This window comes from Myxocyprinus asiaticus, chromosome 6 (assembly GCF_019703515.2).
Source record: "Myxocyprinus asiaticus isolate MX2 ecotype Aquarium Trade chromosome 6, UBuf_Myxa_2, whole genome shotgun sequence".
In the NCBI taxonomy this organism is placed as follows: Eukaryota; Metazoa; Chordata; class Actinopteri; order Cypriniformes; family Catostomidae; genus Myxocyprinus; species Myxocyprinus asiaticus.
The window spans coordinates 47,844,454-47,871,743 of record NC_059349.1 but is presented as its reverse complement, the minus strand read 5'-3'; the positions used below and the strand labels follow the sequence as shown (position 1 = coordinate 47,871,743).

Here is a 27,290-nt window from a genome sequence, read left to right as displayed (position 1 = left end):
CCGATTCATGTGACAACAGCATGCCGTTGATTTCAACAAAAGCGCCTCTGGTAAGAAATATATTTACGTTTTTTAAATAAAACCTGTCTGGTTGTAAAGAGTAGCGTCTCTAGTTTCGTTTGATATGCCGCTTTAAAAATCTGTTTATTTTTCGCGCGTCAGCACGCTAACAAACATTATGTCTACATATGTGGACACTGGAACTAAATTTCCTCAAAGGTAGAACTAGTTATTTTGAATAACTTTCAACTCTAAAACATTTGTGGGTAATTTAGCTGCATTTTAATATACATTTTGTACATTTACATCTCTGTGCAATACGATTCTATTCATTAAAATTAGTAAATGTATTCCTATATATTTACTGTGCATTTTCACATTGAGAATAAATGGGTTTATCCAAAAGCTGAAACATTTATATGGAGTTAGGATGAAAATAAGGTGCATTTTGAACTGTTCTGAGACCAGTGCAGACAGACAGCAAGTCATTCACTAAATAGTGATCAAGGGGGCAAGGGAGCATCCTATAGCTTTCTATGCAGCTAAGTGCATTCAGTCCTAAAATCAAATGATGTTTGGACCACTCAACATGTTTGGCAGACATTGGGCAATGGTAATCAGTACATATCAGAATTTTATAATGCACATTTTATTTTAACATGGTTGGCACTGATTGGATGATGCAGGCCATTACTTTGAATCAGAATTAATTATGCTACTTTCTGATGTAATGTCTGTAACATCTCAAAAACATGAATAACCAACACTTCTGGAAACATAATAAACAATTTGATGAAAAAAAATCAGACTTTCTATAGCTTAGTGTTATTTAAAATTTCACAACATAGTCTCGCTGTCCACATACGTGGACATAAATATTTAGGAAAAATTTGCTTGTTTATTAGGTGCTACTAGTTACAAATCAAAAAGGGAAATGGAAAATGCACACAGCAGTCACGCTCGGGTCTCAGGAGGTTAAAGGTTTATAAGTTATTGTTTATAATCAATTCCCCTATGGAAAAATGAAGGGAATTTCATTCCGCTCTATCAGGTATGTTCGGAATAGCATGCTACCGACTATTTTTGAAAGTAACTCATATGCTGTTATGTACTTTACTTAGTATGAACATATATCACACAATGCAATGCCCTCAACATGAACTTCCATTACCAATTTGAAGGACATCAACCATGATTTTTAACATCGGTTTCTTGACTCGCTATTTGCCAGACTGCCGATAGTTCGCAGACTGCAAAAAATCCACTACCACATGATGAATTACAAGTAAAACATAATAAGCTCATCATGTTAAAGAAATGTTTCGTACTACTGTTTGAAATGTTTATCGTTGCATACTGCATACTTTTTCCACATACTATGTATGCATTATCCAGTACTGCTATGCTGTGTTTCCATTCTGAACATAATCGTTATTAAAACACATTCTTTAACGGGAAATGTAATGTGTTTTTTCATCCAGTTGTCAGCAGGGGGCAGCAGCCTCTACAATCTTTAATCCTAACAAACTATCCACTGCAGCTCTAACCCTGCTAGCATGCAGTAAGTTCAACATTTAGTCTAGTATACATATGTGCATGTGTGTGTGAGAAAGAAAGAGACATATTGGGAGAGACAGAAAGCAACGTTTACATTGTAAAAGTTTACATTGTTCATATCTGGACATATGTTCATAAACTTTTATGATGTATGCACAACAGAACAGTTCTGTAAAGACCCCAAAACAGTGGGGTTGCTGTCTCAGTGTGTGATGATGTCATGGTACTCTGTGATGACCTCATACCTCCAGACGGTCTGTTCTGAGGAGTTTCTGGGCGGCCGCAGCTGAGGCAGCAGCAGCTGCAGCGTTGGCAGCAGAGGGTACAGATGCCATCCCAGGGCTGCCCGCCATTAGCATAGGCCCACTGGGTAAGATCTCTGCAGGCATTAGCCCGGGTGACACCGGGCCCAGGTACGGATTAAACGCGGCCGCAGCGGCTGCTGCAGCAGCTGCACTGGCGTTGGTTGCAAGGCTTGGCGTGACCGAAAACATAGGCTGCACCAACAAACAGAAAAAAAAACAAAAAACATAAAACACATTAAACTAAGCGTTATGTATATAAAATGTACTTATTTCAAATAGGTCAAAGGAATATTCATTGTTATGACAATTATCAAATACCCTCGTAGTCAAGGTTTCAGATGGTAATACCATAGTACTATTCTATTACCATATAATTACACTGTGGAATTTACCACGTGATACTGTAATGTAAGAATATCCTATTGTTTGATCATGTTTGATCAGTCAGCTGTAGCAATAATTAAAAAAAGCTGTAACATTAAGTGTAGTTACCCACATTTTATCCCAACCCACCTACACATTTATACATCCTTAAGACACATTTAAACATATGTTGCTGTATAATTAACAGCATTAGTCTGTTCTAATTGTTATAACTGGCAACTTCCTCTTTTCATTTTGTACATAAGGGATATTACAATATTAATGATACGGTTAAATAATATTTATCCTTTGGTACATATCTTTGGATTTGCGTCGATGAAGGGGTACTTGAGCCTTACTGATGGTGCTGTGGGGGTACTTACGGCATAAAAGCTTGGGAAACACTGCTTTAGATAACAAAAAATCAAACCAAGTTGCATTTATTTTAAAGAAAGATAGCACACATTTCAAACAATACATTTCATAAATAAAAACATGTTTGGTTATATATATGTATGTGTGTGTATATATATATATATATATATATATATATATATAAAATGTCAAAACAGTTCAAAATTAAGACAAAAAGTATTTGGACACTTAAGCCAACTACTTGGGGGTCATAGTGTATAATAAGTATATTTCAAACAAGTATAAAAGATTATTAAACAAACAATGGAATAATGTTTAGAGAAAAAGCTTATATGCCTTTAACAAGAATCGAGCCTCACCATTGGCTGAAGCTGACTTCCTGGCATGATGGCATTGGCTAGCTGCATCTGCTGGGCGAGCATTGCCATGTTCTTCTGCTGGATCAGATTGTTACGGCCGTTTATCTCCAGCTGTGTCTTCAGGTGAGGAGGAGGGTGCAGGTACTTACAGTTCTCTCTGGAACAGCGACCCTGAGAGAGACAAGAAAGAGAAAGAGAGCGAGAGAGAGAGAGAGAGAGAGAGAGAGAGAGAGAGAGAGAAGATAGAGGGAAGGCATACAGAGGAAGATCATGTGGGGAAAAGAAAATAAGAAACATATTAATGGGTGTTTTCCTTAACTACAGGCAATTTCATGTTCCATGGGTTGATTTTTATTCAAATGTTATATGAAGACCACATTAAAACTGACGTAAACACTTTTTGCCAGGCCTTTATCATTTCTTTCTTTGTATTATTTATACATAAAATACCTTTTTTGCTTTGATTTTGCTTTAACCTGGTCCCATACTTTCAATCTTAAAATATAGATAATAATAAATAATAAAAAATATTAATTATTAGATAATAAAAAAATATGATAATCGAAACAAAGCTCGAAATAATCATATACCACTTAAATATACATTTTGTAAAAATTATTTATTGAATAATTATGATCATCCTTCAGTTGTGGCATCATTTCCACCATGACCAAAAATTCTGCCACTATTAATTTTAATTAGTATTACTTGGTTACCAAGGAGACAACAGTGTCTGTGAAGAGCATGCTTGAAATCAAACACTGTATGAGGCATTTGATGTGATAAAAACAAAGAAAAAAATTACATCACTTCTAAGTAAACATCACTTGCAAACATAATTTTTTTTGTGTGTGTATCTTTTCCAAGCTGTACTGTAATTTGGTGAAATTATTCAAAAAGTGTTTGAGCTTGTCTATGAAATAAGCCTTAGCAATAAAAGGAATGTGCCATTTTAATCCAAAATGTTTTTAAATGTTATTACCACCATTGAATGCTTTAAAGCACAATACATAATTTTAAATGTAGTGGAAATGACTCTGTGACGGAAATGTTCATGACGTTTCATAAAAATAACAGAAATGGTGAAATTCTCCAGCAATGCATGTATATATTCACTGTTGGACATTGTTAGTAGACAAATTAAAAAACTATCGATAGTGTGAAAAGTGTGTTTTTAGAGACTTTCTTTTCTGAAAGTCCACAGGGCCAAAAATATGGAGCCCCTTTTTTTCTGAAATAGTTTTGTGTGCCCTCGCAATAAGTTTTGAATTCTCATCCAATAGTTTGCATTCCCCGCAATAAATGTACCATAGTTTAACTAAAATAACCATATTTAACCTTGATATTCATAGTAAAACCATAGTAATAATACAGGAAAACAAAAACTATGGTAATAAAAATCATAATTTTGTGGTTATTTTGAATTTACTACAAACACCATTGTATTTGTAGTAAAACTATAGTAACCACAAGATTAACCATGGTTAATCTAGAGTTTTTGGTTTCCACCCAAAAAAAAAAAAAAAGAAAAAAGAAAAAAAGAAACATGGTTACTTAACTTTTCATAGTTACTAAAATATTACTATAGTAAAACCATGGTTTCCCTCAAAAAATAAATAAATAAATAAACGGTTAGCCTACAACAGTCATGGTTACTACAATTTCTATAGAATAAAACATGTTTGCCGAAAAAAACTATAATTACTACAGTCTACAATATTGGTTGCTCTTTATTATAAGGTTACATTTGTTAGCATTAGTAAACGCATTAGGTATCATTAACTAACAGTGAACAAAGTATTTATTAATCTTTAGCCCTGTTCGGATGGGAGTAGTTTTGGGAGTGTCTGTTTTCTAGATGTGGGTGTTGCAGAAGGTTAAACACATAATTTAGGGGATAAAATTAACATATCTTTTAAACTATCAGTATAAATGAAAAATTACTTATCATTATAAAAATTTATTTTAAATAATTATTCATTTTACTGATTTAATTAAAAAATTTACATTTGATTTAAACTTATTAATTAAACATTATAAATTTGCATGAGTTTATAGAAGTGGCTGCTTATAATAAACCCATTTAAATAATAAATTATATATATATAACTATAACATTCTGTAACTGAGTGGAGAACTTAAGGTGAGAATCTTACCACATGCTGATATTTTCTTATTATACATCGGATGGCAAAAAATCTACATTCATACAGACCTTTTTCACAGACTGTGATGACGTGTTTCCGCCTTATTTAGCAGCGTAAATCTCGCAAACTTTTTCATATTATCAATTTTTTTAATATTGAGTGTACATTTATAACATTATGCTTATTGTTATATTACCCTGGAATTAGTTTAAAAAAATGAATTACCACAGCTGCGATGGGGTTTCTATTACAGCTGCTGAGAGTGTGACAGTAAATTTGCCATCTTCTCCCATTTTACTGTCTTAATCCACCGCTCACTATTTTTGTCTTCTTCTGGAAAGTCGTTCAAATGTAATAGTGGATTTCTTCTTTTGGTCTTGGAGCAAATGGGTAAGTGAAAATAATGTTTGCTGTGATCTCCCATTCATCGCTGTCGAAGTTTACGCTGCAAACGTTTACTTCCGCGTTCTAAAACCCGGAGGGTGAAAAAGGTCTATTGAAAAGTGCACAGCAGGCAGAAGATTGGCACAGATCTTAACGGTAGTTCATGTAGGTCAATATACATAAGGAGAAGCGTTGTTAAAATTCAATATCAGCAATCACAGACATTCGCATTCGGATGGGATTAGATTTCTCAGAAGACCCTCGAGTTAGCCGAAAAACAGTATGTAATTTGCTCTGGAATTCTTACAGAGGTTGTGTGAGAAAAACACTGACTTGTCAGATTCGGACAAGATTAAAATCACAAGGTACATCTGTGAAGCACGAATTTCCCTAACCTCCTCAGGGGAAACTAGTCCAGTCCGAATAGGGCTGTTGTTAATCTTAGTTAATACAAATACAATTTTTCATTGTTAGTTTATGTTATTTCATAGAGCATTAAATGTAAGCACAGCGTAGTTCTAGCGGGAAGACTAGCAGCTGTACATCATCGCACCATTAGCTAGGTAACTCCTAGCCAATCACATGTAAGCCATTGCTTTATAAGTCTGCTCTTGATCTATCACATTGCTGTTTCAGTGTGCTAACACGGCAACCTCCACCACCCAACCGCCACAAGTTGAGTCCCATCCTGCACAGGGGTAGGCTCCTCGCCCCTGCCTCCTATCTCCGGCAGGATCTGATGGGTCTGAGTACAACAACTTCGGACCGCCAGACGGGGCTTACGCCAAAGAGAGACATTACATTCCAATTTTATATTAATCAAATAAATGTAATCTAAAATTAAATCTGCGAGTCTTCCTGATAGAACTAATGTTAACATATACAACTTTGATTTGATTAACATTAACCAAGATTAATAAATGCTGTAAAAGTATTATTCATGGTTAGTTCATGTTAACTAATGTTGTTAACTAATGTTAACAAATATAACCCTATTTTAATGTGTAACTACAGTATTACTATAGTAAAACCATAGTTAAACTATGATATTTGCATAGTAAAATCATAATACCCACAAAATTAAGATTTTTATTACCATAGTTTTTTTCCCCTGTATTATCACTATGGTTTCACTAAGAATATTAAGGTTAAAATATGGTTACTGTAGTAAAACCATGGTAAATTTATTGCAAGGGAATGCAAACTATCCTCTAAGGGGCTCCATACAAAAGTGCCCATTTAAACAACCTAATAAATTATTAGGGTCAAATAAATTTAAAATTACTACATTGCAAATGCCATGCAACTGGCATCTCCTGTTTTGGTTCATTCTCTCCATTTAACAATTGATTAAAGGAACACCCTGTTCCCATTCCAGCTGACAGTATTGAGTGTACAGGAAAGCCCTGAGCTCTGATGTATCTGACTGCGCCCTCCGGCAGCTGCTTTCAGCCCATGTGGAATCTGGCCTGACAGCCAGTCACTCTACTGATTAGCAGAGTATTGCAGGATGACCAGTATTGATTGAAGAGAAATTCAGCTGATGAGTTTATGGATCTACAGTAACCCCCTGTGACCCCCCGCCCTCGTCCACTGAGATGATGAGTGTCTCTATTTGAGCTGCGTTGGTGAGAGTATCAGGACGCTGTCCTTTTTGAAGCAGTCAGTCATTAACCTGCTTCCATCTAACGTCTGCAGAGACGGTTCAGCCCTGTCTGTCTGCAGTGGCCAAAAACAGACCCACATAAACTCTTTTTGTACATTTCCGTGGTTAAATGTTTAATTATAACAGCAAGCAGCTTAGGTGTGGCTCTGTGTGGCCCTATCTAGGTGACATCACATGGTTAATACAATTGTGGGAAGTTGTGAATTAATCTACTTAAGTATTCCCAACACTTTCAATACAACAAAAGTCAAGACTAGTCAACTTTATTTGTATAGTGCTTTGTATTACACATAGTATTTCAAAGCAAAGCCAAAGTCGACTGTGGCAAGGAAGAAAACTCAGTAAGATGTTAAAAACACCAAAAGATGTTAAAAGAGTGGAGGGTGAAAAGTGTTGAGAGTAACCACACTCAGCTGGGGGAGTAAATGTATGCTATAGTATGCTAATGTATGCTTTTTTTTTTTTTTTTACAAAGCATTTGCATTTACTAAAACAGAGCTAAGTGAATTGGAACTAAATCTAAATCAACCAAAGTGAACAATAATTACCATAACTATGACTTAAAGGGGTCATGACATGAGGAATATTGATATTTTGACATATAAGAGGTCATTCTACTATAAAAACATACTGTAAATTCCAGAACTCAAAACTTATCCCCCATGGAATAAAAGCATTTATTGAAACCAAGCAGCCAAAACGCCCTGTTCTCTACTTCTGTGACAACTCTACGTCACTTGGGGTACTCATAAATTCAAGACAGCCTCTGTAGCAACAACATCAACGCCTATTTTAAAATCATCACACCCATGACACCGCCCACTGGTGCTCACTTGGCTCATAAACAGAGACAGAGAGAAGGACAAAAGGCCTACTGTCTGTGGCCTCACTACTCCTGAACATGAAAGGGGACCCATCTGGACTATTTTGAATTATTTTTGTATACAAACATGTACTACACAGACGTTTTGACTGTTGCTATCTCTCTGGCACGCTTTTAAAAGATGCGGTGTCAAGTTTCAACTCTGAAGAGAAGATGCGTTTCATCAGCTGCTGTGGCTCCTGTTTTTTTGTTGCTTTAACTGCTCAACAAACTGTTCTTTTGCCAATCAGCGCTATTTTTAATTGTTAGTGTATGTAAACATGCACTAGACGGATGTCTTTGACTGTTTTGATTTGTTTCCAGCGATGTGCACCTCAGTGCAGGATGATAAACTGGATGTTTGCGTCTTGTGAAGCAGTCATAAAACGAGTCTTTGCCAAGGAATTGTCACTGAAGGAAATGGGCCAGTTAAAAACACTACTGGACCCATTAAAAAACTTTAGTAAAAAGTTCCATTCATTAATATTTCAAATGTCATGATTGTTTATTATGCTGACACGCTGTGTACACCGGGCGCATCCGTTGACGTGAGGCAACGCAGCGGCTTGAGGCTGTCTACACCGCCACGTCAACACAATCTTTCTAGAACATTTCTTTGCGTTGTTGGCAGTAGTAACACCAGCGCAAAATGGAATGGTATATCTGTTTACTGTTGGAGTGACGTGCCATAGCGGACGCTTCCATGGTAGACAGCATCAGTGAATATAGCGTCTGGTGTAGACAGGGTGTGAGTGTTAACAGTTGTGATTGAGATGAATTGTGTAATATATTCGGATGCAATGTGTTGGATGTGCGTTGTGTGTAAACTGTGAAATGTATATTTGTAGTATTTTGGTGCTTGTTTATTCTCTTCCGATTGAGTTTCAAAAATGGGCGAATTTGAGGGGCTGCACGCTGTTAGCCAGTCATAACAGAGGGCGTTTATACTGAAGTTTAAAGGAGGAGCTGAGGCAAAAATCTAGCTTTTCAGAAAGATGGTCAGAGATGGAGTAGAAATGATCATATATTACACAATTATGACTGTTTTGGCAAAATAAAACTTTACTAACATTATCGGTGGACCTCAGGGAAGATAATGAAACTATAAAACAGAGCATTTCATGACCCCTTTAAAACTAATAGTAAACTATAAACAACAAAACTACATCAACAACACTAAATAGAGCCTAAAAGTCAATTAATTCTAAATAAAAAAATGATTTCCTATGTCCCAAATCTTTGCTCAGACATACATAATTAAAGTAAAATTAAAGTATTATTTAATTGCCAACACACTGTTTTTTTTCTTTTTTCTAAATCCTTAAACCAAAACTAAAATTATCTATTGTAACTCCACCAAACTCAGCACAGACTTTTATACTGTTCTAACTTGGGTTTCAATGACTTTATGAACTTATCGGAATTACATTTTTTTGCATAGCGGACAATCAAATTTCCGAAATATATATCTGTCTATCTATCAACCGTAATGTCTATATAACCCTCAAACTTGAAACATTTAATACTGGTTTAAACCTTCAGACAAAACTTTGTCAAGAGTTGTCTTGACAACTTAACATACAGTATATAGGCTACTTTAAAATATAATTTTCTAAATTCATAATATTTTTTTTTATTATTATTAAAATAAAGGATATTTTATTTGTGGCATCCCCACAATGCAGAACAATCCATTTGATTTTTTTTTCACAGTAATTTTTATTTATATTTTTGTGTATAAAATGACCTAGACTGCATTGACTTCACAGTAAAACTATGAATAAAGTACTTTATTGTAAAAAAATGAATGTTAATAAATTATAGTGTATATAATTACAGTGTAGCTATTTAGAATAAAATCATATCAAATTAAATTCTCAACATTCTCAGAAAAAGAAACTATTTAGGGTCAACAGAGTACAGATATAAACAGAGTACAATAAACTAAAACTATTTCTAAATCATTAAAATAACTAAACGTAACTAACAAACTATTCATATAGCTTTATAAGGGATTCACACTGATAGCGATTTACAGCAACAAAATTACCGGATGTCATTCATTCACTTTTAATGAACAATGATGTGATGGGGCACCAAACAATAGTGGTGCAGACAGTGGATTAAATGGATAGTTTACCCAAAACTGAAAATTTAAAAAATGAAAAATCTTTAGAAACCCATATGAACACAAAAGAAAGTGTTAGGCAGAATGTTAGCCTCAGTCACCTTTCATTTTCATTGCATCTTTTTTTTCTCTATAAAGTAAAAATAACTGGGGACTAAGATGGTCATTCTGCCTAACATCTCCTTTTGTGTTGCATGAAAGAAAGAAAGTTATAAAGTCTCTAAAGACATAAGTGTGAGTAAATGATGCCAGAATTTATTTTGGGGATGAACTATCCCTTTAAATTGCTGTGTTCAGTGTAAAGGCTCATTTACACCTATCCCAGCAGATAACGACAAAAAATTCCATTATATGTGTTTGGAGGGGGGCATATCTTCTGAGTATAAGATGCTAAATAAACATTGTGCAAGCGAGGTCAGGCCAGTTATACCGAGGGCAGGGAAAATAGCTGGGAGTCAGGTTCCTCCAAGCAGTTCCCCCTGCAATATCACACACAAATACACACACCCATCAATGTTAAGTCCTCTCTTGAGTTTGTCTTCTTTCACTATCAAATGTTGACAGGTGTGATCAATACATCCTGGTCAGTGTTGATGTCACATTCACAAGTCAAGATCTCACAGGCTGCAGTGAAACTTCCAAGTGCAATCCAAGTATGAGATTTTAACATAACAGACGTTTTCCAGACACAAATAAACCAATAACTTTCATGCCCTTTTTAGGCCTGGATTTTACTAAATATGTGTCTGAGAGACAAGTATACAACAATCCAGTCATTCCATGCTCTGAGTTACAACTCAATGTTTTCACTGACAGTTTAAAGGGATAGTTCACCCAAAATTGAAAATTCTGTCATCATTTATCCAGCCTCATGTTGTCCCAAAGATATATGACTTCCATGCAACATAAAAAGGAGACATTAGGCAAAAATTTTATTCTCAGTCACCATTATATTCATTACATCTTTTTTCCAGACAATGAAAGTGAATGGTGACTGAGGCTGTCATTTTGCCTAACATCTTTTTTTTAGTGTTTTATGGAAGAAAAGAAGTCACACTGGTTTGGAACAACATGAGGGTGAGTAAATTATGACAGAGCTGTAATTTTTGGGTGAACTATCCCACACTGAGAATGAACAGCCTCATAAGAGTTCTAGAATGATTTAATGCAATCATTTGTGTATAGCTTGAAAAACACTGAAACAATGTTTGGAATAACTAACATACTTCTCATACTATTTCTGAAGTGTAACACTATGCACATTTTCTGTATACTGTACATGATATACCCGGATGATCTTCTACATTCGCCAAAATATGCAGTAAACTCCTGAGACCAAGCGTGACTGCTGTGTGCATTTTTAATTTCCCTTTTTGATTTGCAACTAGTAGCACCTAATAAACAAGCAAAAAAATAAATAAATAATAATAATAATAAAAATAAATAATAAAAAAAAGTATGTCCACATATGTGGACAGTGAGACTAAACTGTGAAACTGTAAATAATACCAGGCTATAGATAGTCCGATTTTTTTCATCAGATTGTTTATGTTTCCAGGAGTGTAGGTTATTCATGCTTTTAAGCCATTACTTACAGATATTACAGCTGATTTTCTGTAAAAAATTATAAATAATTCTTATTCAAAGTAATGTCCAACATCATCCAGTCACTGCCAACCATGATAAAATAAAATTTAGCTTTGTACTGATTTCCAGTGTCTCATGTCAACCAAACATGTTGAGTGGTTCAAACATCATCTGCAGCCTGAAACTGAACTTTTGATTGGATCTTAGGAGCTGCATAGAAAAGCTATAGGATACTCTTTGCTTCCTTGCACCCTATTTAGTGAATTACTTAACCTCCAGAGTTTTGTCTGTCTGCACTGGTCTCAGAACAGTTTGAAATGCACCTTATTTTCACCCTAACTCCATATAAAGCCTCTGAAAGCAACATTTTCCAGCTTTTGGATGAACCCATTGATTCTCAATGTGAAAATTCACAGTAAATATATGAATGCATTTACTCATGTTAATGAATAGAACCGTATTGTACAGTTAACAAAATAAAATACAACAAAATTTATATTAAAATGTAGTAAAATAACCCACAGATTTGTTAATATGGAAAGTTATTCAAAATAACTAACATGTTTTTTTTTTCCAACTTTTGTGGGAATAATGTCCCACAATACACGTTTATCATCGACTCACGCACGAAAAAACGAAACTAGAGACGCTACTCTTTACACCGATCTGCTGTTACCTTCTCAACATTCAAGAACCAGCTGAAAAGACATCTGTTCTGCAAGCACTTAACTAACCCACAATAATTGCACTTTCTACTGCACTTAACCTGCACTTAATGTACAAAAAAAAAAAAAAGAAAAAAAAAGAAAATCCTTGTCTGTCTCTTTCTTCTGTGCTAGTGTCTTTACTACTCCAGCCACTGTGACAACCTGGCATTCCTTTAATGCAGATGTTGTTAAACTGTGTTTGACAAATTGCTTGAGTGTCTCATTTGTGAGTCAATTTGGATAAAAGCGTCTGCTAAATGACTAAATGTAAATGTAAAATGTAAAAGTAAACAGGTTTCAATAAAAAAAACGTAGAGGTTTTTTACCAGAAGCACATTTGTTGGCTCTGCGCCCATACAAGCACTTCACGGAAATCGACGCCATGCTGTTGTGTCACGAGACTCGGTGCATCAGAAGTGACAGTCTAAAGCAGGGGTGTCAAACTCGGTTCCTGGAGGGCCACAGTCCAGCAGAACTTAGCTCCAACCCTAATTAAACACACCTGAAACAGCTAATCAAGGTCTTCGGGAGTGCTTGAAGATTACAAGGAGGCATTTTGGAGCAGGGCTGGAACTAAACTCTGCAGGGCTATGGCCCTCCAGGAACTGAGTTTGACACCCCTGGTCTAAAGTGTTGTGAACATTATTCAGTTCAGTTTAAATTCATTTCAATTATGGAACTGATCATTGGTGTGGAGAGCTTATGAGCTTTTTAAGTTTTTTAGAGGAGTCTAACAACTCAAAATCTTAATTTATCAAATTATGTTTGACTCTAAAAAGAAATGCCAGACAGCCTTAATATTCTAATACCTTAATCATTTTATAAATCAAACTCCTATTTACAATTTATTTGACATGATGAAAATGATATACTTAAAGACATCACTAACCTGACATTAATAACTTGCTACAAATAAATAAGCAAATTGTTTAAAAAAAATGGGGCAACATGGCGAAAGAGAAACACTTAAGTTTGCTGCCTTTAAAAACGTAGCTAAATTATTTACTTATTTATTTATTTGTAGCAAGTTGTTGCTCATGATGATGTCATTTTGTTGTTTACAAAAGGTCATAGAAGTCTGCCAAAAATCATCCAAACAACTTTATGCATTTTAAAGATATGGGCAATCAAACATATGGGGGGGGGGACAACACCCTGTATATGTACATCACTAAATCCAGTACGGTAACATCTTTCTAATGGCCAAATATTTTTCAAACAGCATACTTTTACAATTTATTATTACTGTGCATGCAGTTTTCATGACCTTTCAACTGACTTCATGGAATATCTGTACCTTTAAAAATTAATTTGTCACTCCGCTGGACAATAAAAGTGAACTTCAAAACAGCTAGCAGGTGAAGAAAAATGGAGAAAAATTAAGAAATGCTGACCAGTATTTCATAATCTGAGATTATCAACCTGGTATCATTGTGAAAACATGACTCTATATACAGTACATTTTTGCTAAACTTGTTAATCGTGTCTCCAGGTAAAATTCCCAGCAGTTTCCAGGAGAAATGAACACTAGAGGTGCTACAACAACTGTGTGTTTTATTCACTTTCACTCAAATCATGACTTTAATGGCTGATTATGACTTTATAAATACTTATTTTCCTTTCTATTACTCATACCCTGCTATTTTATGAGATCGACAAACGACAAACATCTTTTGAAAAAAACATTTTATTACAGACTCACTTACATACATACACGTATTCCAACACAGATAGCTTGTGCGGTGGCTCACCTGATAGGATGTCGGACTTAAAGTCAGAGGACTGTGGTTCAAGACCAGCCATGAACTCAAGCTGACACATGACATTGCAGAGTTATAGAACAAACACAAAATGATGTTGTAGCTTCAAAAACTGTGCTTTTTTTCATTTCACTTCTGCATTTTAAAACACTAATAGTTAGGTTTAGGCACTGATAAAGTAAGGATGTCTTTTTTAACTTCTCATATATACATTTTAAAACACTAATGGTTAAGTTTAGGCGTTGATTTGGTAAGGATGTATTTTTTAACGTCTCTTTTATATTTTAAAACACTGCTGGTTAGGTTCAGGCAAAAAGTTTAGGTTAGGGAGGTATGTTTAAAAAAAAATAAATCTAAAATTCACCTTAATACCACGTCTGAATACAACATCATTTTACTTGCTTTTGGTGCCCCCAGCTGGACATTTACCTAGAATCCTGCAGCCAAATGTGTTATACAGCACGTACATTTTTAATTGCAAAAATGTTGTCATGTTCGCATACATTTCATGAGACCAGGCTGGCAACACATTTTCTCACATAAACGCCGTCAAGCTTTCTACGGCAAGCCCCGAGGGGATAAATACACAATCACACACATACACAGGGAAAAGTTACTTTATAAATCACATCCTTATTCAGTCTGTTACGATTGTTTATGTTCACGCAGTCCTCCTGTTGATTTTTTCGCTGATCTCCACGTAACAAGGAAGCAGAGAGAAAGTCACAAAGTCCGGTTTGTCTCCCCTCTGCTATTCTGAACCGATGTGTGTTTGTCGGTAGGTATATGACACCCTCGGCCAAAATCAGATTGTTCTGAACCGGCTAGTAAGATGCCAGCTTTATTATACTGTAAAAAGAATAATTTTAGACCCATTTGTTGACTGCGCTGTCTGGTGCGACGTAGCAGACATAGAAACCATTTAAAAAATAGAAAGCCCTGTCACTGTCGCTCCTCATGTGTCGCAGCTGGTTAGGACAAAAACTCTGATTAACATGGAAAAGATACCTTTTATCGTGGCATCGCGGCATGTCACTCATGACACAGTGTACGAATCCTACAAGGTGTATATCCAAAAAAATGATGTCTGAGCAAGTAGCATATCTGCAACCAGACCTTCTTTTCTTTGTTTAAGGACATGACGTACATATGCAAAGATGAGTTAAGCCTAAGTCAAGTCGAAAACACGACATCTCTGAATGTAAAATCATTATTGTAGGCTTATAAAAAAAAAGAGAGAAATCCTCCTTAATGTACCTTTAACCTAAAATCTTAATGTGCTTTAAAAAAAGTCTTGTAATTTGTCAACTACCCAAATGAGAATAATGAATGTGGTAAGTGGATCTTGATGTGTGTATTGTAGGCGGGTCTGTACAAGCAGAAAGGGTGTGTGTGGTGTGAGAACATTCAGTGCAAGGTGTGTCTGGGCCTGCGGGTCTTACTGAGCATGTGCGACATATGTACATTGTCTGAACTGCCGAGAGAAAGAGGCAAAAGAAAGAGAGAGGCAGGCTGGAGGGGAAAGAATGGGGCGACAATCAAGGGGACGGATGAAAGAGAGACGTATTTATGGGAGCTGGTTGATACAGGGTGAGTTGCCTGTGTCAGTGGTAACGGAGTCGAGTTGCATTCACCCCGGCAAACCCCACTTGCCCCTTCCCGTAGATCTCTACAGTGAAGCAGCATAGGGGCTCGGGTCACATGGCAGACACATGTCAAAACACGTTAATGTTACTGTGCCTTTAAGGATAGTCCATCAAATACTGTTTTAAAATAATGAATATAACTGAAGAGTTGTTCATTGAGTTGATTCTTTTCCAACAAACCAAGAGCTCTGTGGTAAGACTGTGCTCCAATAAAGGAATATTCCGGGTTCAGTACAAGTTAAGATCAATCAACATCATTTGTGGCATAATGTTGGTTACCATACAAAAATGTACACTTGCTTTTTGTTTATTAATTTTTTTTTGCTGTAAGGCCCTCACAATGGAAATGAACAGGGCCAGTCCATAAACATTAAAATATACACTGTTTCAAAAGTATATAAGATGTAAACATAATATGCGTTAACATGATTTTAGTGAGATATAATTGCATACTAACCTTATCTGTGCAAAGTTATATTGAATACCAAGATTACAGGGTTTACTTGTTACACAACAAATTTGTAATATTGGATATCATTTTACACAGATAAGTTTAGCAATCAATAGCAATCACATTAAAATTATGTTAATGTGAATAATGTTTACGTGTTGTGGCTATACTTTTGAAACAGTGTATATTTTTATGTTTATGAACTGTCCCATTTACTTCCATTGTAAGTGCCTCATTGTAACCTTGATTTTTCTCTTTATTTAGTAAAGGAGGGACGGGTCAGATTTCTTTTTTTTTTATGTTTAAAATCAACATTATGCCACAAATGCTGTTGATAAAGCTTGAACCTGGAACATGCCTTTAATCTGGAATTATGTAATTCTTAGCCCTTCAAATTCATGAAATTTTCAACCTTTAATTTAACCTGAAATTATAGCATTTTAATGAAATAACTCTTTGTTTGGTAGAATCGAAACAGCATAACATATTTTATTTTTATGTCCAAATGTGCAGAACTTGAGTGTTGTATTTGAGAGTGGATTCAAACTTTTTGGGTTTATCATGGAGAATAAAAAATACAAATAAAATGTAGACTGCATAATCATTATGGCGAATTCTTTTAGACAAAAAGCTACATTTATGAAGACCCAACCTGTTTTCAATTTTCTAAAATAAAATGGAATTATTTTTAGATATTTGAGATTTTTGAATATTAAGAATGCTACTAAGTTATTGAACTTATTGGAAAGCCTTGGAATTACCTCATTTTGGTTTATGTAGGCCTATAATTTATTTTATTTTATATATTGCTATGCTATTCAAGTCTCTGCTTAGCTATAATTGAAAAGTTTGTCTTAAAGTATGTGATTCCTGCGCTACTAGCATCATAAAATGGAATTGCAAAAATAATGACTGTTTTCACATTTCCCAAACACCCCCCATCTCCCATTGGTTGGTCAAACAGATAGTCCCTCCCCACACTCACACTGTGGTTGAAACAATGTTGCAGTGTCTGGCTGGTCAAGATGCTTAAACAAACAGAGCAATGTTATAGAGTTTATGGCTTACTTATAGATGTCTCTGCATATTAAGCTGGGATAGAAAATTATTTTAACATTGAAAAAAATTACACACTTCAGCTTTCTGTCTTGATGCCTTACTTGTATATTGAAATGTTTTTGAAATTACAGAACTACAAATCAATTTTGAGTGAACCTAGTGCAGTCTGTCCAGTTCACAGAGCACCTGCCTTTAGCACTATTATGAGGCTCTTCCTTTTTTCGTGCGTGTTTTGTTTTTTCACAGGGGTGTAAATCTTTCAGTTGCGCATGGCAGGAAATGCATTTGAAACTGAATCGTCAGACAAAGTGCAGCATAGACCGCCCCGTCAGTGAAATCAGAGAGGCTACAGGGAAAGTCATTCCTGACTGTCACTCGTCCTCTCGACAGCTGAGAGAGAGAGAGAGAGAGAGAGAGAGAGAGAGAGAATGAGAGAGAGAGGATGCACTGATATGGCAGGTCTTTTAGGTCATTGGTTGCACATACCAACATATCAGCTCTGTTCCATAACCTAGTGAGCTACCTTGTTGTCTACTGTCTACATAGCCAACTACCTTCTAACACTGCTTCCTAACCATTTTTCCAGCATCAACTAATGTGTGTCCACACTGAACGCAAAATCCATCACTCTTTCCAAAGCACTCGGAGTCATTAAAGGGACAGTTCACCCCAAAATTCTGTCAACGTATACTCACCCTCATGTTGTTCTAAACGTTTCTGACTTACTTTCTTATGTGGAACACAGAAGGATACATTAGGCAGAATATTAGTGATCACTTTCATTGTATGAAAAAAGATGAATGGCGACTGAGGCTGTCCATCCCTAACATTCTGCCTATTTTGTGATCGACAGAAGAAAGTTAGCCATACAGGTTTGAAACAACATGTTTCAAATTTTCTTTTTTTGGCTGAACTATACCTTTAAGTAGGTGCTTCTCATCCAAAGCGACAAATTAAAGGAGACATATTATACACTTTTATAGTTAGTCTACTTACAATGTTTGTGAAGAACCAAAAACAGTCATTCACACTGTTGTTATTCATGGTGGGCCAAACTGCTGAATGCTGAATAGATTTTGATATATAAACAAGGGTGATCATGTTTATGTACTCATGGTTTACTCAAAAAATGCAAGTAGTTATAGCTGCAGGCCGGAGATCTCCAGCTGGGGGTGGAATCTCATAAAGAGAGTGGGGTTACTCCAAAAGGGGGTTGCTCCAACTCCAAAAGGGGGTGTTATTTCCACACATGGTTAGGGTTAGATTAGGGGCTGTTTATTTCTTTGCTGGCGTTTTGGAGCTCTCACCTCCCGCCTGCAGCTATATCCTTCTCAAAAAATGTCATTTCCCTTACTTAATTGAATTTGAGAAAGTTTTTACAAGCCTTTTAATTTCTTTCATTCAAATTAAGTCTGTTTCATTCAGCCAACATAATTTAGTTGGATTAGGACAAATCAATGTTCTATAGTAGTTTTAACTCAACTTTATTAGGTTTGTCAAACTCAATTTACTAATTTTTAATTTAGTTGCACTGTGACTTTGATAGCAAATGCTTATACAGCTAAGCAGCACTCGGACTTGGAAGTGAAAGTCTATCCTCAAAATAACCACAAGCGCCAATCTTCACCACAATGGTAACCCCCCCAAACTCCAGCCTAACAGACACTCTTTTTAAATACCAATATAACTAAATAAACATGAACATATCTCCTCATATTCTCATCTTGCTCAAAAATGCATAAAAATACAACTTAATTTCAACATTTGTTCACACTATCCAATCCCATGCAAAGCATGCTGGGAAATGGAAATCCCCAGCCCAGATTCATCAATGCTACAAAAAGTATTTATGTAGTAAACTTCAATTTTACAAAAAAATTGGATAGAACACATTGAAATCAAGTTGTGACAACGTTCTACAATTATGTTGATTTATTTCATTTTAATTAAGTAAACTGAACAACTGAGTTTTTGTGTTCTACATTGTACATCAAACTTTTTTTCAGTCAAAAGAGCAAGAAAAATCTTATTTTCAGTCATATGTTTTCTTTAAGGTTTAAGGCTAGCCTTGTCAATTTCATTAGGAATTGTCATCTCAGCCTTGTTAGATGGCTGACGCTCCCTTTTTACAGCTGGATTGAAATTCCGGGGGGAAAAAAGTGAACTCAGCTCATCTCAAGTTTCAGAAAGTACAGCTGACTGCTCAGGGCTGGGAGAGAATTCCAGAAGTCTCAAGGCCTTCTTTCTGACATTCATAAAGTATCTTTAACACTGACAGCGAACAACGTAACAAAGAATGCTCTTGTTGTTATCCACGAAGCTGTCTACACACGCTTGCAGTGTAAACACAATATACTGTATAGTCTTAAAGCTGGTTACAGGCAAACAAATAACGTCCAGAACTGTATTAAATCAGCTCATGTTGTCGCCACTAAATTTATTAGAACAGATAAAATATTTCCACAATGGTGTGTATGTAAGCTTAAGGGAGGGCAGAGAATAGAATACGGTCTTATCTTTGTGTATAGTGTCAGCCACTGCTGTCCCTCGCCAACAGAGTCCCTTTGTACTTGCGGTGACTTACAGTTTTTTGACGGACACGTTTAGAGTGTGTGTCCACGTATGTCTCTGTGCTCAATAGCTATTTTTTCCCCCTCATTCTGAGTCCTGCTCTTCATTTTCACTATTTTCGTTCTTTATGTCTTTCTTTTTTCACTGGCGAGGAGAGAGGGAGATAAGAGTGAGAGGCTGGTCAGCTGTCATGTTGGCTGTCGCTCCGTCTGCCAAATCTTGTCTCGTTAACAGTTTCTTTGCCTCTTTCATTTTTCTCACTGTATAACCCCCTTTGACACTCGCTGTACATGTTTGTTGTCTCTGTCTAACGCCTGTCATGAATTATTTACACATTTCACACAAGACCACATGCCTGGCTCATCTGGACCAAAAGGGTAGGGTCAAAGGTCACGTAGCTGTCTGCATTCATTAATGTCATTCAAATACGTGTACTTCCTCGCACACACACATGTGCTTCACCATCCCTGTATGATTACCTTATCAGCGTGAGATTATGTGGATCTCAGTAACAGGATTAACCATGTTCACAGTGGCTTTAGGGCACTACACCCGTTTAGCAGGGATGTGAGCTGTCCAGTGTGACATAGGATTAGGATTATAACCCTGGGATTATCCATATAGTCTCCATGGGATTATCTTTCTCTCTAGCACTTGCTCTAGAAATGAGAATGATCCCTTACAGGTCCTGTGCAGGGCTTTCCCATCCATCTCTAATGTGTAGATACAAGATACTCAGCTAATATTTACCAAATGCATTTTCATAGTCTAGTTTGATTGGCTATGATGTGTTCTAAATAATTATAGACATGAGAAATTATAGATAAATACAGTATGGTTCATAAAATAGACAGACATTTTCAGAAAAGACAGTATGCTCAGAATGGCATCCTAAAATACTACTTTTTGCTGTATGCATACTTTGCATAGTATTGACATTTTCAGCACATGGAATACCCCAAAAATGTACTAGATTTCTTGATTCTTTATTTGACTGGACTGCCAAAGGTTTAGACATTACTAAACAAAATTGGACTGAAAGTACTTCATACAACAACAACTTTTACTGTTTATAACTGTTTTTTAACTGTTTGTTACTGTTAAAAAGTTAATTGTTGCATACTGCATGCTTTTTACATACTATTGCAACAAAGCCTTACTACTGTAGCAAAGTATGCAGTATGGTAGCATTCCATTTCAAATATAACACCATCTAACTGGCACATAAACTATTATCATAACTTGTAAATATAAATATGAAAAGAAAAATATTAATTTACAAAGTTAAAAGCAAGTGATATTAGATTAATTTGTACTTTTTTAAATCCACCTTCATTCTCTCTTCTCTCTCTCTCTTTTTAATAATTTCTCAGTTGCTTTAATAATTTAATTCAGAGTCTTTTCGATCCTTTTTTATAAATACACATCAGAATGAGCTTGGCTTAGATTGAGGGCTCTGTTGCTAGGAAACCATGACCATGACAGATACAAGGTTTGAGCAAACAGCCTGTGGAGGGCTAGTCACATGTGTATCATTGTGTAAGAGATGCAATGCAAAACCTCCAAAATATCTGTAATAATATGCATGTCATCTATGATATGAAGCTTCACGCAAAACACACACTAACATAAAAACACATGCATTTGGTGAGTATTTAAACTATTCCATTAAGATGCTTTCTTAAACAAACAAACAAACAAACAAAAAAACAAAAAATTTGATCTGCCTGTACATGGATATGAGATAATTTGCATCCAAAAATGTGTGCCTTGTGTACTGTGTGCATTTGTGACGTGTGAATGTGTTTTGTTTTGTGTGTGTGTGAGGGTCATTACTTTGTGTCTCATTAATAATTCAGTTTTGTGACCCCTCCCACTTCTTTATGATTAACGTGTCTAGATAGACAATGCGTTTCCTGTCAGTCACAGGTTTGATGACTCAGCTTGTCCAGCTCCACAGGAAGTGTAGGGTCCACTCCCAGAGTTCACTGGAAGCTGAGTCACGCAGCGCAGAAATCTCTCTCTCACAGAGACACAGAGGGCTGGGCTCAGAGCGCGCGCGCGCGCACACACACACACACACACACACACAAATGTTGGTGCGGCTATCCTTATGAGGACTCTCCATAGACATAATGATTTTTATACTGTATGAACTATAGATTCTATCCCCTAACCCTACCCCTAAACCTAACCCTAACAAAAAACTTTCTGCAGTTTAAAATGTTCAAAAAAACATCGTTTAGTATGCTTTTTAAGCGATTTGAATTATGGGACACTAGAAATGTCCTCATAAACCACATTTATAGCGTAATACCCTTGTAATTACCAGTTTGTAACCTAAAAAAATTTCCTCGTAAACCACCCAAACCCACCCACCCACCCACCCACACACACACACACACACACACACACACACACACACACACACACACACACACACACACACACAAATACTATGTGTGTTGTGAGGTAGGCCAGGGTCAGAGTGTTCCTGATAAGCCGTCTATCTATGTTCATTCGGTGGCCAATTAAGGTTTTAAGTTTTTAAAACTCAACTGCATGTCCTCATGTGAATACAACATACCTAAATTGCATTTAAAAAGAGTAGAGTTCACTTTTTTATTTCTGTGGGAAGGGCATTGTCAAAATGTTCTTCAATAAGCAATTATTTGTCATTTTGAATCCAGAATTCCAAAGAGCAAAACCTAACAAAGAGGCTCTGAACAGTGTTTACACTTACAAACAACTGTGGCCGTATCAAGGTACAGTGATGGTATGAGGTGGTTATACGTAATATTTTCATGTATACCATGGTACTGAATGATTAAAACATTGTATAATCATGGTACATGTCTAAAAAATATTGTATTACACATGTCCAAAATAACATAATATTACCATGATATATGTTCAGAAACATTGTATTACCATGGTACATGTCAAGCCACAATAGCGCCATAGTACTTTTTTGTAAATATTTAAAGGGGTCATGAAATGCTCTTTTTTATCATTTTATTATCTTCCCTGAGGTCCACTGATGAATGTTAGTAAAGTTTTTTGGACCAAAACAGTCATAATTTAGTAATATATGATCATTTTCTACCCTGTCTCTGGACTTCTGTCTGAAATGCTTGGTTTTGGCCTAAGCGGCTCCTTAAAACTTTCTAAGATCATGCAGGCCCTCCAATACCGCCATATTTGAAACTCAGTTTGAAGAGAATGAATAAGCTCCACAACATTATAAAACAAAATTTCAGGGTTTGCACAATGCACATCCAACACATTGCATCAGATTTTATTAAACTGTCATCTCAAGCACAACTGTTAACACTCACACCCAAGCTACACCAGATGCAAGAGGCCCGTAACGTCATGTTAAAAGCAATAGAACCCATTATAATCAATGATGCTGTCTACATTGGAAGCGTCCGTTGTGGCGTGTCGCATCGATAGTAAACAGGTGTCCCATTCCATTTTGCATTGCATGCGCTGGCGCTACAACTGCCAACAACACGGTTTAGAAAGTTTGTGTCGACGCATCCAGTGTAGACAGCCACAAGCCGTTGCATTGTGTCGTGCAAACGTACTCGCCCGGTATAGACAGGGTGTCAGCACCATAAACCATTACACAGTCATGACATTTGAAATATTCATGAATGGAACTGTTTACTAACGGTTAGGTGTTTTTAACTGTCCCATCCTTCAATAACAGTTCCTTTGCAAAGTTTGAATCATTTTATGATTGGTTCACAAGCAATCCATACTGATATGAGCCAAAAAAAACATGCAATCCATGCTGAAATATGCTGAAGACACCTCCTGACACAAATACATAGTCTAAAGCTCAGTGTGAACTAGACACACACACATTCAGTTTCCGACATCATCCTGCACTGAAATGCACATCGACGGAAACGCATCAAGATTGTCAAAGACATCCATCTAGTGCATGTTTACACACACCAACAATTAAAAAATAGTGCAGATGGGTGCAAAAATAACAAGAGGCACAGCAGCTGAATAAAACCGAATGGCTTCTCCTTTTTAGAGTTGTAACTTGACACCGCATCTTTTAAAAGCAGCCTGAGATACGTGACAATGGTCAAAGACGTCTGTCTAGTACATGTTTATATACAGAAATAATTACAAATAGTCCAGATGGGTCCCCTTTGGTGTTCAGGAATAGTTAGGCCACACTAGGCCTGTCTGTTCTGCCAGTGGGCGGGGCCAAGGATGTGAGGACGTAAAGTACGCATTGATGTTTTTTTGCTGTAGAGGTGGTCATTAATTAATAAGCCCCCTAGTGACATAGGGTAGTTACGGAAGTAGACAGTGAGTTATTTTTGCAATAAATGCTTTTATTGCATTGGGGATTAAGTTTTGAGTTCTGAAATTTACAGTATGTTTTTATAGTAGAATGACCTCTTATATATGTACAAATATCAAGGAAAATTTGATTCCTCATGACATGACCCCTTTAAATATGTAGAAAAAAAGTATATAAAACACATTGCAAGAGAGAGAAAGAGCATTAGATGATTTTGTTATTACACACTGGTACAGTATGTCAGATAAACCATTTTCTCAGTCTGCTGGTAGGGTTCACACTGTGTGTGTGTGTGTGTGTGTGTGTGTTGAGTTGTCTCTATGGCGTGATCCAGGAATGAAAATGTTCTCTGTGGATTTACTGTGCTCATGTTTATGCTTTCAAACAGCAATTTATTCTCTAATGAATGCCCAGTGTGTGTCTGTCTGTGTTTTTCAGAGAGTGTACATTCCATAATAGTGCTACTAACAGTGGTTCGGCAGTCATAGGGCATTTGGTGCTCTGTCTCCATACATGGCGAGACTGGTTGAGTTCATCACTCTAGTGGTTGGTGAGTGTGTTTAGATGGAACGCTTTTGCTTTGTGTTATTGTAACATTTCACACCAGATCAATGAGTACAAGAGCTAAAGCCCATCTAAATCCATGCAATTTCTCAGGACTCTATCTATCTATCTATCTATCATCAAGTCCTCAGATATGTTTCATATGAGTATCAACTTTGACTCAGATGTTTCTCCTCAAATGTCTCAGGAAGAATACATACTGGCACATGTGACAATTGTTGACATGAACAACAAGAATGTGGACCTATAAATTATTAACAGATAGCATAGCCAAGATTGTGTGGTATTATAATATTTAATGAGAAACGTTTGAGTTCATATTAAAATCTCTGACTTTTGGTCGCAGACTTTGGTTACTCTGCAAATATGAGTGCAGTTTATGACATCTCTTCTGAAACTCCAGGAGACATGTGTGAGAGAACTAGCATATTTTTTTATTTATTTTTTTCTCAGGAGAAGAAGATCTCTAGCATAAGTCTCAGTTTGCTTTGCGATAAATCTCATGGCTTTCTTAGAGAAACAATTTAGATACTACAGAGATCTCATTTATGTTTTTTTCCTTCCTATTAGGATCTGAAGCCAAGTGAAAACCTGCTTACAATCTGGGCACATACACTTTGTAAGCATTTAACTGTGTCCTTTAATGAGTAATCTAACAGATGGAAGCATATATTTGTATCTCTGAGCAATAGAATAACATTAGAGTTCAGAAAAGTTCAGTAGCAGAATCCTGTTTACAGTAGCTTTGAATTTAATTGGTGTTTAGTGTTGTTTAATTGTTAAAAAAAACTGTAATTGAAGTGATGAGTGTGTTTGTCATTACCTAACCAAATGTAAATAGAGCAAGGAATCTGAGAGCAGTCAGACAAACACACACACATACATACACACACACACACACACACACACACACACACTTGAAAAGATGTCACATCCTTCAGTCTGTGAGACTTTGGAATGTGAGCTTGGTGTCAAAAATAGCCATATACAGAGAGAGTGCAAATGCACACACACACACACACACACACACACACTAAAGTTGATACAGGGTCAGAGATGACGTGAGCTTTTTTAAAGAAGTGTGTGCAACATGAGAGTGACCCAGCCACCATGAAGGCTTCTGTAGAAGCTGCATGTATTTGGTGGAGCACTGGGGGGTGTTTTCTTAAGCGCTGAGGTCTTCAGATGCAGAAGATCGGATAAACAAAGGGCTGACGGTATTTGGATCTGAGGCTACAACACTTACCAAACAGTCCAAAACAAAACAAGTACAACAATCTTTTATTGAATGCTCATGTGCTGGAAAGCCCAGAGGCTGCTCAGAGGTTCATCTTGAGAGATTTTATTGAGTTCTCATTTTATTTAGTTTATTGAGTTATGTTTCTTTGAAGTGGCTATCAACTTTGTCTCAAATATTTCTCAAAAGATTCCTTAAAAAAAAGAAAAAAAAAGAAATAGACACCAATGAGGCAACTGTTGACATTCAGTAAAAATATATACATCAAGTATATCCAGTAAAACACACCTTGGTAAATAGCCCACCTATTTCTGGTGGCACAGTGGGCTAAAGCACATAACTGGTAATCAGAAGGTTGCCTGTTCAATCCCCACAGCCACCACCATTGTGTCCTTGAGCAAGGCACTTAACTCCAGGTTGCTCCGGGGGAATTGTCCCTGTAATAATTGCACTGTAAGTCGCTTTGGATAAAAGCGTCTGCCAAATGCATAAATGTAAATGTAACTTTAAATCATCATGTGGCCTTTTGTAGTTACTATGGTGATTAACATATACATTTTAAAGTGAAAAGCAGACTTTTATAGTTCCAGAAGGATAGTATTTCAAGTTTATCTATCATTTAATAATATAAATGTTAGTGAACCATGAAATATACAGGCATCCAAATTACACCCTGTAAAGCCTGAAACATGGTCACTGTATTTTTTATAGTACATTTCTGTTAACCACAGCTACCGGTATTTTTCAGTACATTTAATAGATTTTTTTTTTTTTACAGTGCAGAAGACCAAAAGTATCTATTTGCTCTACATTTAATCTCATTGTTGGTTAGGAGAAACAATTGAGATATTGAAGAGGTATGAATTGTGATTTAGTTTTTTTCACTACTGGAAGGTTGTCAAGCTGGTTGTTAATAACCAAAAGGTGTAGGATTGATAAAAAAATAAATTAAAAAAACATGGGTTTAGCCATTTGTCCTTTGGTGGAGGTTTTGTGAAAAAAGTATTTTAATGGTGGCTAAACAAAAGTAACAAAAGTAGCCTTTTAAATGGGCAAAAGTAGATGTTTCTATGTTTAAAAATGACATGTCTACCTCAAAAAATATGCTATCTGCTCCCATTGTAAAAAAAAAAAAAAAAAAAAAAAAAAAAAGTGTAACATTTAAGAAATAAACATCTGAATTGTTGGCCGTCTTTAAAGGCAAATTTGCATCTTTATTCAGTAGCATCCAG

At 36.1% G+C, this 27,290-nt stretch overlaps 1 protein-coding gene across 26 annotated transcripts in view; it reads right to left on the bottom strand.

Moving 5' to 3' along the window:
• The window catches only part of LOC127442071 (muscleblind-like protein 1), an 88,240-nt gene that overhangs the window by 18,994 nt on the left and 41,956 nt on the right, over window positions 1-27,290 (bottom strand). For 18 of the 26 annotated variants that reach the window (XM_051699791.1, XM_051699787.1, XM_051699793.1 and 15 more), the window contains exons 3-5: window positions 2,960-3,130; window positions 2,609-2,632; window positions 1,803-2,054 (exon numbers count right to left, since the gene is read on the bottom strand). In XM_051699791.1, coding sequence (XP_051555751.1) covers window positions 1,803-2,054; window positions 2,609-2,632; window positions 2,960-3,130 — 447 coding nt within the window. The remainder of the gene's footprint in view (window positions 1-1,802; window positions 2,055-2,608; window positions 2,633-2,959; window positions 3,131-27,290) is intronic. The other 8 variants (XM_051699794.1, XM_051699799.1, XM_051699805.1 and 5 more) reach the window with 2 other exon arrangements.